The 13,047-nt window shown below is 38.3% G+C and overlaps 1 protein-coding gene across 1 annotated transcript in view; it reads left to right on the top strand.

Annotated features, from left to right (window-relative positions):
- The first annotated feature begins 11,212 nt into the window (after positions 1-11,212).
- Positions 11,213-13,047, top strand: part of LOC124168945 (focadhesin) — a 39,072-nt gene continuing 37,237 nt past the window's right edge. Inside the window, exons 1-3 of the mRNA XM_046547362.1 lie at positions 11,213-11,448; positions 11,533-11,598; positions 11,702-11,853. Coding sequence (XP_046403318.1) covers positions 11,398-11,448; positions 11,533-11,598; positions 11,702-11,853 — 269 coding nt within the window. The 5' untranslated portion in view covers positions 11,213-11,397. The remainder of the gene's footprint in view (positions 11,449-11,532; positions 11,599-11,701; positions 11,854-13,047) is intronic.

The raw sequence follows: 13,047 nt of genomic DNA, 5'->3' as shown, positions 1-13,047 counted from the left end.
TGAAGTACGTACTTGAGGAGTTATAATCTTTCGATATAGGCAATAAACAAATAATAGGAAATCACGCTATTACGAGTGTTGCTGGTCATCAGATTTACATAATTTTAACACTTGAACAATTGAATTAGTTTGAAAGTTCCACAACGTTAATACATACATAATGTACATAAGGAACCCATATTTCATGAAATATGATGCATTGAAAGTAATAAATTATTCTATTCGAGTAGCGATAGCTGTGTTCTCGATGTATTAAACTAGATACTAAACAATACGAAACAATGGTCACTATTTATTTCACTCCTCTACGTTGATTATAAACAACAAAATATCACCTCATTGACTATCATTCCATTCAAAAAGAACCACAGAAAAAATATATAGAGGACATGAGCACGACATTCAGAAAATAAATGGAAGTGGAAGGGATTAGCAGTTATGATATTTGCACCGGACACCAGTGAGGTTACACGACTGCGATATGCATCTCGTATCGACCGCTCCTAACCGTACAGTGGTACCTAAAAAAATCATACCACTCAGGCGTACCTTGGTAATTTCTATTCCACAAAATCGTACGTGTAAAATTTGAGACATATAACCGTTACTGAAATTTCGCCCACAAAATCGTACGTTAGAATACCAGTCCACAATGGTGTATCCGAGGAAACAGCCTAACGTAACATACAACGGACGGCGAGCTGTACTTGTGTGTCATCAACACAATACTAATGAAGGGATCGGGCTACCTGTGGAAATTCTCTGCCAAAGCCATGGGTCAATTTTATCCTCATTTGAAAAAGGCCAGATTGGCGCCCATGCGATTCCACTCCACGTGACGTCACAGGGACCTAGTATCTACACGAGTAGATAGGAGTTTTACATCGTCTGAGGTTACCAATGCATGCAGGAGGCACAGAGCTCAGGGAAATATGTCTTAATAATCACCTATTAAAACTGGCTGAGGTCATAAAGTTTTCCTCGTTTGATAAGGTATTAATAATCCTTATTTAAGCCAAGCGCTACCAGCTAGCATGGTACTCTGCTACCTGCTAGCATCCTGCGTCGTATCAGCGCTCAGAGCCTCGCCCCAAGGTCACCTCACTTGCGGCAGCGGTAACCAGAACGACGTCACACGGTCGATTTCCCGTCATTCATACTTACCCGTCGCGTTTTCGCGCGCTTGAAAATTTTCACTTTTCATTTAATCGCGAAAAATAGATATCGTCATTTAAAAATCTAAATGCGTGAAATACGTACTCCAGGAGTAATAATCCTTCGATTTAGGCAATAAAAAAATAATAGGAAACCATCCTATTAAAACAGAGAAGATGGCGACAATCTAAGCCGTGTTTGGAAAATGTACCTGACCATAACCAGTGCCCAACATCTTCAACCAAAACCGCAAATCGCCGCAACAATATGCAACGGACATCTATTACCCCGCTTAATAAATTAGAGAAAAATTTAATGAGTGTAGGCTCGCGGCATTGCGAAAAAAAAACACTACCCATAGAGCCATCATTGATGACATCCATCGAGGTTAAGAACCAAAGCTGGGGTTTAAATAATGGATAGATTACGGTTTAAATATAAAATATAATTTTTTTGTATATTTGAACTAATACTATCCCAGCTATTTGAAACCCATTTTCTTGATAACCATACCAGTAGGAGACGCGAAATTTCTATGAAAATAACTACAATGCAGCAATTTGTAAAATAAACATAAGTAATAGACAAAAATATGGCTAAGACAGGGAGTGAGCCAAAATGGGGCTTGAATTAATCACATAGGGGAAGGGGAAAAGGGGTTTACTACTACATGAGGCGCCTTGGTGGTATGCAATACCGCAAGATGATAATGCTGCTGAGTTCTGATGAGTAGACAAGTGGCTTTTAGAAATACATCAATTATTTTAAAAGATTATTTATTAAGTTGATGAAATAAAAAAATTCATACGAGACTCATCTAATAGATAGCCATCTTTTCCTATTTCCCTCCTAACACTGAATCCTGAATCGGCCACTGCTTAGTGAGTCATTGCCTATGTGCGGGAATTGACCTCAAACGATTCCAGCACACCTCCCCACTGGTGTAGAAGGAGAATGATAATGATTAAATGGATGGTTAAAGGGAGAAATAGAAATATATAGAAGAACAAGGAGAATTGGCACTGAGGACCTCTAAAATATAAATAAAAAAATGTCGGGTTGAACACACCACAAGACAATCCAGTTTGCATGGGAGGCATATTGGAAGTTAAGTCCCCCAAGGATCCAGCCCAATAGACAAGCACAATGGTTGATAAATAAAAACGAAGGGAAGGAAGTCTACTGGTCACTCAAAACACTGGTATCAGATGAGCAAAAGTAAAGAGCTACGTTACATCAATCCTATGATTGTAATACTGCATATGTTGAAAAATGTTTTTGCCATGCATATCACCTCATCAGCATCTAGCAAGGTATGTAGGGAAATCAAACATGTAAATTGAAAGCAAGGAGGTCAGAGAGAAAGTAGTAATAAAGAGTGTTTTTAAAATGGAGAATGATCGTAGGCTTTCCCAGCGTATAGAATTGTGGAAGGTTACATGGGATTTCCACCAGGTCAGGTTCTCCAACTCTATCTCGGCCGACGTTTCGATGGGCGAGTTGTCCATCGTCTTCAGAGCATGATGTTTTTAAAATGGCTTGATTTAAACCATGGCAATTTTCTGATAGTATAAAAGAATCTTGCACCACTCTCTTTGGAAATATGTTGGTAGGCCAAAGAGGGAACAAATGTGTCTGGAGCACTGGTATCTCATTCAGTGAGCTTTGAATCCCTGAGACATAGTTGAAGAACATGGTTGGGGGTATTGGTCAACATGCGATCTGCTTTAAGACACAAGCTTGAATAACATACCAAAAGTGGAGAGAGAGAGAAATTCTTCAAAATTGGATAAATGCTGGAAATTGCATTTATAGTAGTCAGATCGTGCGATCCTCACACATAAATCACCACTTATAGCTTTGCCATGAGAGAGATGTTTTTTGTAGGCTCAAACCCAACTATGAAGGTCAAGATCATTCAATTACTCAAGGAATAAATGTGACAAAAGCTTAAATATTAGCCAGGATGCACACATTTCCAAACTAACACAAAAGGAGACACTCCCTGAGTTAAAGAGATCTCATGATAATGATGCACACTACCCTAACATAATACTGATACAAGGGTGCCATAGACAAAAATGTTTGCTCGGAGGAGGTCAAAGTTAAGTTTTTTTCAAGGATAGATTGGATAATAAAATGACAAACAGAGAGAAGGTTTCATGCATTATAAAAATTGGTTACGCGAATATAAGAATGAAAACAGTGTGCAAAGCTTAAAATGTCAGTAATTAAGCTCAATAATTCTTTCATCAAAAGCAAACACGAATTGGGTGAGTAGTAAATAGGACTTGGAAGTATGACCAGCCTCAACGAACAATGCCTGAAAGAAAATTTTCTATGACTCAACATGAACAGAGACAATGGACTGGTACAAAGTGTAAGAGTACACAAGAGGGCAGTACTTTCACAAACAATCTTCAAACTGGGAATCTTCACACGAAGTCATAAAATTAAAACAGGTTTGTAAGAGTAAAATAACTTCAAGGGGCAAAGCGAAACTGATACTCCAACACCATTTGGCCCAGATCATGAAGAATCATTGGCTAATTTATTCACATTCTTTAAAAATATAAGGCTTGAAGAAAACATTTCCATGCCTGAGAAGACAAATATTTGTTAGATTCATTACAAACACATATCACACTCGTTCAATTAAAATGTGGACCAGCTATTCTGATAGTGCCATGCAATGATCCATGATAGATTGAGGTGATAGTGATCTATGAGTGGTCACTATTTGAAACTTGAAGCTTGGACGTGGTGGAAGGGTTCCATAAGGCCGGCCACCCCCACAACCCAAATAACCAACTTTGTTTACCCCGCTTACCTCCCTGAATTTACCAGTCCCAGCTCGGAACCAACCCCAATCCATTAACAAGCATAGTATATATATATAAACCTGTCCCCACCATTTTAAAAAGTATTTTCTGTATTTGATAATGGTGTAATAGCCGAAACCGGTCATAGAATGTTTTGTAAATATTTTGTGGAAGTAACAAATGGTCTGTTACTGATATTACAAAAGCACTGTTACAATGTTAAGCCCAAGAATAAGTGCATATTAGGGTTAACTGAATCACCATCACAGGTCATTAAGCACTAAAGTAGTATGCGCACAAGAAATTAGATGGTGAGATCACCACTAGTGATTAATGGCTACCTTACTGTGAAAAAGAAATAGAACCTGTTTAAATTTCCAAGAAAATTTTTTCCATTCAATGGCAAGGGATTCAATAAAAACAATTCATAATATATATTACAGGAAATAGTAGAAGGAGCCAGAAAATTATATTGGAGGCTATCACCTGAGTCAACAACAAGATGAAATGGTTGGCGGTCTCAACCATTCCAAGAAAACATTTTCACCTCAAGGTTTGCCATCAGAGAGATGATATTTTAGTAGGCACAAACCCAACAATGAAGGTCATGATCATTTTATTACTCAAGGAATAAATGTGTCAGAATATTAATTATTAGTCAGGATGCACACATTTCCAAACTGACACAGAAGGAGACACTCCCTAAGTGAAAGAGGGGCATACCTTAATACATGAAAGCGAAATTCAAACGAATACTTGCATAAACTTGTGTTGTACACCTCCAATTATACATCAACTTCAAAGCGAATAACTCATTAGAACCAAAGGAATCGAACGAAATTTCATACGAATGTTGTAAAACGACGTCATGTAGAATCTTTGACGGACCAATTTAAATAATAAATAAGCAATGCTGGTCTACACTAGCAACAGGGTAATTTCATCAACTCTATACGGGCACGAGATTTGTCTTTGCCATGGTCTTTATGTACATAAGGACCATGTATATAAGGGCCATGGTCTTTGCTAAGAATGGGAAACGTTCCCGCTCCAAGTATAAGCATGTACGTCGAAAAATGGCGGACTAAAATTAACACAGGTATCGACGAATTCTTATTAAGAAATTCACGCATCATTTCGTAGATTAAATGAATTTCAAAGCAAAATCGTAGAACGACTTCGACGAATAACTCATAGCTCTGCTAACAAAGAGAACATAGTAAGGGCATGTGCTCCCCTGGTGAGTAAATAAGAACAAAAAGACTTACCATTTTAGATGTACTGCAATTGAAATCCATCCATAATAGTCCTTGACAGCACTAATTAAACTAATTAAAACACTAAACACTAACCTGTCTGCTAAAACATTTTTCTTACATCACTCGCCGACATTGCAACACTAACGCCATCTAAGAGAGATGGGCAGAAATAATAGAACATGTGAAGCCCGATTTCAACTCCGCCAGTTTCAAATTCGAAATAGTTTGAGGGACACTAAGAAAACGCTTCCTTTTAGAATACTGGGTAAATGAGTGCTAAAAAAAGTTATAATTTTTTACAAATCCTTCAAATTAACGCCCAATTTGACATATTTTTGCATTAAGGTGTTAGTGAGGTAATAAGTTTAGGTTAAATTCCAAGTCAGTTGTCCTTGGGCATTAAAATATATATGCATGAATCGATGTATTTATAATTTTACACCCAGTAATAACCGGAAAATTGGTTCCTGTTACATTAAGAAAGTTAATGCTTTCTTCAATTGACTGAACTGACCAAAAAATAAGGTTATGCTGTTCAAAATACCTACATTTGGAAGACTTACCAACTGAAAGGAAACTTCTGATAACACATAGGAGTCCAGGGATTTAGTAATCATATGGATGAATGAACTTGCTATCAGTGGTCCCAATTGGAGTACTCAGTGTAGTGATCACATAATTCATTTATGCAGTGTAGATTTAATGAAAGGGTAGGTAGGGAAAGTGGATATATGGCAACAACGAAAAAGGAGACCCAATACAAAATACATAGAACAGGTAAAGAAAGTTGTGAAAGAGGAGAAATACGTAGGTGTGAAAAGATTAGCTGATAGTAGAATTGAGTGGAGAGCTTGTGAAGTACATCAGGAACACTTACCAACTGAAAGACATCTACCCAGTCAAAACAACAGTTGTGGCCATACTGTGGCCATAGTGGGTTGCCATTATGGCCCCATAATGGTTTTGACCCCCAGCCATATTGTGGCCAAAGTGTGGCCTGCCATAATGTGGCTTAGGTATGGATATTACACTTTCTTTTTATCAATAGAATATACCAACTTCCATTTTAATAATTCACCAACAAACCTGCATCAATAACAACCATAATATTCTTATGTTTACAAATGTTTAGCTTGCCAATCTGTGGCCTTCCTGAGATGATCCAAAGTGTGGCCATAGTTGCACATGTGTTTGGCTTGCCGGATGGCACCCACAGTCGGGCCATAATATGTCAAGCTGAGACTAGCCATAGCCATAGTTGCCACAGGTTAACCACAATAGGGTGGTTTTCTATTATTTTTTTATGGGCTAAATAGAAAGATTATTACTCCTGGAGTATGTATTTCACGCTTATAGATTTATAAATGATGATATCTATTTTTCCTGATTAAATGAAAATTGAAAATTTTCAAGCATGCGAAAACGCGACAGCTAAGTATGAATGCTGGGAAAAGCCCATGTGACATCATTCTGGTTCCAGCTGTCGCCATGTGAGGCCACCTTGGTGCGAGGCTATGAGCGCTGCTACGATGTAGGCTGCTAGCAGGTAGCAAAGTACCCAGCTAGCAGGTAGCGCTTGGCTTAAATAAGGATTATTAATACCCTATAAAACGAAGGAAACTTTCTGACCTCAGGCAATTTTAATAGGTTATTATTAAGAGATGTTTCCCTGAGCTCTGTGCCTCATGCACGCATTGGTAATCTGAGACGATGTTAAATTCCTGACTATGTACTCGTATAGCCTCTAGGTCCCCATGACGTTGTGACATTTTTCTTTGCTGACGCTTGGGGGTGCCCACTGTCTCTCTTTTTTTTAGTTGCATCCGTACACAGCCGCGGAGGCCACTGTCGGAAGGAGAGGGGAGGCCGCAACCCCCTCCAACCCCTCGATTGAAGGGAGTCGGCGAGAGTTGAAGGGAGGTGAGTTGATTGGGTGCGGCGGACTGGGTCGGAGTTTTTTTGCTGATCAACCTAGCATCTGGCGAGGCCGGTTAAGGTTGCGTGGTTGAGTTTATTTTCGAGTTTGGTAGTCGGTGATAGTCCGAGAAATTGTTTTGTTCGTTCTGTTATCTTTATTGTTTTTGTATCCCTTCCATCACCCTGTCCTGTTTCCCAACCTCTCTTGATTCCCTGTGATGAATAGGTGCACAAGTCAGTGAGTAATTGTCCATCACCACCTCCTCTGAGGGAATCTCTCTATAAAAAAAAGTTATTCCAACCCCCTCCCCCCTCTTCTGAGTGTAGGCATAAGTCCTTAATTACCCACACTGGCACTCATTATATCGCTGACAGCTCTACGAGCACTCCCACGCAAACATGACAACGTCACATGGAGTGGCTTTGCAATGGGTGTCAATCTGGCCTTTTTCAAATGAGGTTAAAATTGACCATTAACATTCGTCTAAACTAGGATTTCTGTAGCCAAATAATTTTTATATTATGAATACACTAATGGTGGGTAACGAATTGCAATCAATGCCTTTCGAAAGGCAATCGTGTTCTTTGATGAAGGAAACTACCCTATTCAGGCACATTGGGGCCATAATTGTTGTGTATGACTGGGTAGACTGAGAGGTGATTGATCTCGGATGTAGTAATCATATGAATGAATAAACTTGCTATCAGTAGTCCCAAGTGGAGAACTCAGTTCAGTGATCACATAATTAATTTATGCAGTGTACCAGTGGAGTGTGCCAGTGGGATATCAGGGAAATCGAAAAATTATTTAAAAATCTTGTCTGGATTTGATATATAATAACTGCATCTCCTTAAAGTTAAATTTTATGTGACAGTGCCATGCATTTTCAGGCATGTTATTTTTAAAAAATTTTCCTAAACATTTTAAAATTTTTTCCAAGGACGTACCTAAGATCATAACTGGGGGGGTAGGCCGGCCCTTATTTTTCAGAATTGCGAAAAGTTATGTTTTCCTGGTCTCAAAATGATCAAAATGAGGTCTATATTCACGTGTTAAAATTTGGTTACTTTAAAATAACGGCAACCCGTGCCCCAAGGGCCCTAAGTACTAAGGGCCCTCAATTGAGTTTTTTGGGGTTGAAAAAGTGCTATTCCTATGTAAAACGTAAAAGTAAAGTTTTTCAACCCCAAAAAACTCAATTGAGGGCCCTTAGTACTTAGGGCCCTTGGGGCACGGGTTGCCGTTATTTTAAAGTAACCAAATTTTAACACGTGAATATAGACCTCATTTTGATCATTTTGAGACCAGGAAAACATAACTTTTCGCAATTCTGAAAAATAAGGGCCGGCCTACTGGGGGGGCAAATCATGGTCTAGGCGGGGGTAAGCCAAATAGTGACATTTTAGCATGGAAAAAGTGAATGAAACCAACATTGTAAGAGAATTATAACAGCACTTTATTAGTTTATGAGATTATTTTCTTGAAAAAATAGTTTTATTTTAGTTAAATACCTTATACTAATACATATTATTTTTTGTGGGTTTAAAGAAAATTTGTTGAATACTTTCGTTTTTATTCAGTACTTATTTTGCTTAAAGACTGCTGCGATTTTTTCTTCTAGTGGGGGGCATCTGCCTCCTTGTACCCCACGCGGGGCACGCCCATGCCCCCTCCCCCCCAAAGCCTCAGAGAAATCAAAAAATTACATATTTAGAAATCTTGTCTGGATTTGATATATAAAACTCCATCTGCTTAAAGTTAAATTTTAAGTGCCAGTGCCATGCATTTTCAGACATGTTATTTTTCAAAATTTTTCCTAAACATTTCCTAAAAATTTCCCTGAATATTTTTAAAATTTTTCCTGAAAATGTTTCTTGGGGGGGTAGCCCCCAACAACCCCCCACGTACCCCTCCAAATCCCCCTCAACCCCCTAAGCATATTCCTCGTTAAGCCACTCTGGTATCCACTTAATAAAATTGTAGGTAGTTAAGGCAGCCTCTCAACCCAAGCAGCATCAAGAGTCAGTTTTATATCACTCTGATATCGTTTTGATATCACCAACATCATTTTTACATCAGATGAGTTTGCCGACGTAAAACTGATATATGTTAGATATCTTTTCCCGCCGTATAAGTGATATCGTTCGAAGTATCTAAAATTGATATTCAATTGATATATTAGCCCGATGTAAAAATGATATCAGTGGAGGAGAGAAATAGAGGATGCAAAAATGGTATGAGGCCTGAAGACAGAAGAAGTGTGGTTTTATTCATGAAAGATTATCATGGGTATGTACAGGTTCTGTACTTTTTTGGAAAAATTACCATATAAGTATGGGGCAGGCTCCCCCTGCCCCCCGCCCATGCCATCCCCTTATGATTATGAACAGGGGTGGATCCTGCATTTCTTTCTGGGGGGGCACTAGCAAGGCCGTATCCAGGATTTTGTTCTGGGGGGAAACAAGGATATCTCATAATACAAAACGAACGCAATGATTATGGGACCGAATAAAAAATCTTGCATATTTTTGAGGGTCTGAGAGTGGGGGGGCACGTGCCCCCCCTGGATCCGCCTATGATTATGAACACTGATGACGTTGTTGGGGATCTATGAGGGAATTATGGGTCGCCCAGGTGGGGCGGCAACGGGGAGGTTTGCCGCGGGCCTCCAATTACAGGTGGACCCGAAAAAAAAGCTCTCATTGTCAGTATTCTTTAGGTGGAGATGGGAAAGAGAAAATACTTCCCGTCCGCCAAATGTCTCCTGGAAACCCTGTCTCAGGGTTCCTCTAAAGAAACGGGGGGAAGCTTTCTCCCCTACAAGTTACGCAACTTCAGACCACTCAGAGCAAGATGTATGATGCAGACCAACTCGGACGGCCGCAGCTAGGAATTAAGGCTGGGGGTGGTTTTAGGCACAACTAATACTGGGGTGTCTGGGGGTGTGGAATACCCGCCAGGGTAAGCAGAAGGTGCAGGGACACTCCTGTAGAAATTTTGCAAGATAAATGGCTCAAAATGGTGAGTTTTACGGCTTTCTGAGGGATATTTTATTGATCCCTTACACTACATTCTAGAGGTAATATTAATCAAATTAAGTGAAATGGAATAAAGGAGCCTAAGGAGCCTAAGCCCGCGAAAATGAGATGGAAATATGCGCACGTGAAATCGATTCAACCTGGTTGTTGCTATAAGACTTGAGTAGTTGAGAAAAGGTATTCAGTCCGAGTAATATTAAGGCATCAAGGTAGCGTACCCAGTAGAGGGGTTGGAGTCATGTGTCTAAAACCTCCCTGAAAGTTTTGAGAAACAGTTATTTGAAACAGCTGTTTTAAGTGTACCCCATCTAAATGAACGAATTATCATTAAATTTGGATTTAATTATTTTACGGTTGCTACATTATATTAGTGCAGAAAAAATATCAGACATAATTGTTGGAAAAATATGAAAATTAGTATTGCTTCTGAAATATATGTATTTTATTCTTTCAGGAACAGCCAACGGCTGTCGATATATTTGGCCAACACGTTAAGATATTTTTTGAGACTTTTTGAAACCTTATAGCCTCCTATCCGCTCCATATCCCTAGCCGCTCAAATATGCGCATTACATTTAACGTTGCCATTAAAATTAATGAATATGGAAAAACCATTTTCAACATGGACAAAAATAAATATTATACTAAAAACCATGATGAATTCGACGTTTCCAAAGATAAATGTTTAGCTATGATATCAAGTTATCCTTCTTCTCTCATCACCATCTATTTATCGATATAATATTCACCATCTGTACCTATTTTTCTCTCTTTCCCTCCAGAAAGGTGAGGCTAAATTGAACAAACCAACAAAATTAAGGGCTATTAATGACTGTTATGCTCTTATTAGGATCATTATACCAAGAAAACTTACTCATAAAACTCTGCGTGGTTTATTTTTCGAAACTTATACCCATTATCACCTGATAACGAAGAGTCTTATTTCTTGTTTACATTTAGCTACTTTTGAAATTTGAGCGGCAAAAGTCAACTCAGAAACATAAGAAGTGCACAATTACTAGACAAATGACTAACTGAAAACTCCATTCTGACGTCCACATTCTCCAACCGATCCAAACATCTTCCCTTGTCTTTGTCGGTAGAGTTCACGAAGATAGAGAATTTGTCAGCTGAAGTCATTACCTTAGGTTTATTATGTCGCTTTTTTGTTTGTGAATAGTTGAGTTCCTTGCATTGGTAAAAATATGGAAGGGTCATCATCGAATAATAATAATGACCCGGTCCTGTTTACATCGGTAAGCGGCTTCTTCTGTTCTTCATTGATTTTATGGCATAATTTCATTTGAAACATATTTTTAATGTTTTCTCTTTTCAATCAGACTATAGCTAAACTTGTGGATGCCATTTTGACCCAAGGCAAGACTGATCCATCCAAAGTCCAACAGGTACTAATCGGCATCTAGTATTTTGCAGTTGTCTTTTCCCGTGATATTTATATGTACTTTTTTATCAAATATTATTAATAACCAATGACAATGTCAATTATAGGCTGAAGAACTTAAAGCATTAAAGGAAAAGTACCTTAGTGGTAACCCAGTTTGGAGTTTGACTGCCAGCCATGGAATATTATCCCTCATTGAAGGAGGAATGCTGGGAAATGCGGCTTGCACGGAGTTTATATCAATGCTGCCATCACTTAAGTAATGCATTAGGCTTGATCCTTCCATCGTGGCATTTCAGTAGAAATAAGGGACCAGTAGCCCAGTTTAAACTGATGAAAGTGGTCTTCTGGGAGTTAAATGTTAATGACCATTCTAATACAAGTGCGCCTCAATAAATTATAAGCCTTATGTCGTTTCTAGAAGCCTAAGTTGGATAATGACATCCATATGGCAAAATGAGTCACTTTTAAGGAATAATTTTAATTTGAGATGAGGGTGAATGTGCTCATAAAGCTATAACTTATACCAAATTTGCATTTAACTTAGCAATTTTTCTTTTTATTATACTAAGTTTCTAATCACAATTACAGCTTAAGTCAGATATGAAATTCATCGGGTTACATATGGAATTTACTTTTATTATATGCAACTCGTTGGTACCAGTACAAGCTGGGGTGTTTTACACTTTTACATAACATTAATTAACCTGTTGTATAATTTAGTGCTTACTTAGTCTACTCAAATATTTGTGGTCAAAAATATTATTGGAAACGGTTATGAACCTACTGTAAATGTTTTACATCATGAACCAATTACCTTCTGGTTCCTTCCATAGTCATGCGAACAGTATAATCGCTATTGTCTTAGATCAAATATTTCTGAAATTTTGAAGGACTTTCTTGTCACACCAGAGTTCACAATTTTCAAAAGAGCAAAACACTCCAGCTTATGATGAGGTAATGATGCTGTATGTTGATGGCATTTTGATTTTATCACCTCCAGCCTTACCATTCTGAGTCTATCCTGTGTTGGAGGATTTGCCTTGCCTTCTCAGCAAAATGCTGAACTTCCCCCTCCATCTTAAAATACTATGCCCTCTTTCTGGTGACTCGTAATAAAGCCAGTGAGCCTGTGACTGGGCACCTTGGAAGTAAATTGTAGACCTCAATTCATTGTGTTCATTTCAAATCTGAATTTAGTTTTGATGTGGTTTAATGCCTTTTATATTAATGAACATACTTCATTTCCTAAGGTCTAGTATGCATGCATGGAAAATTGTCTGTTTTTTGAAATTCTTAATTGGTTTCTTAACCATAAGTACTTAAAAGTATACTCATCCCTATCACTGTCAGGAAATTTTTCTCACTTGTTAAATTCCCTTGAGTAAGTTTCCCAGTCAAGGACTATTTGCCAATGTCACTAATTCCTCTATGATGAGATTCAGGAGGGAAT

The sequence above is a fragment of the Ischnura elegans genome, chromosome 12 (genome assembly GCF_921293095.1).
Source record: "Ischnura elegans chromosome 12, ioIscEleg1.1, whole genome shotgun sequence".
Lineage (NCBI taxonomy): Eukaryota > Metazoa > Arthropoda > Insecta > Odonata > Coenagrionidae > Ischnura > Ischnura elegans.
The sequence above is the reverse complement of the archived record's forward strand: the minus strand, read 5'-3'. Positions and strand labels throughout refer to the sequence as shown.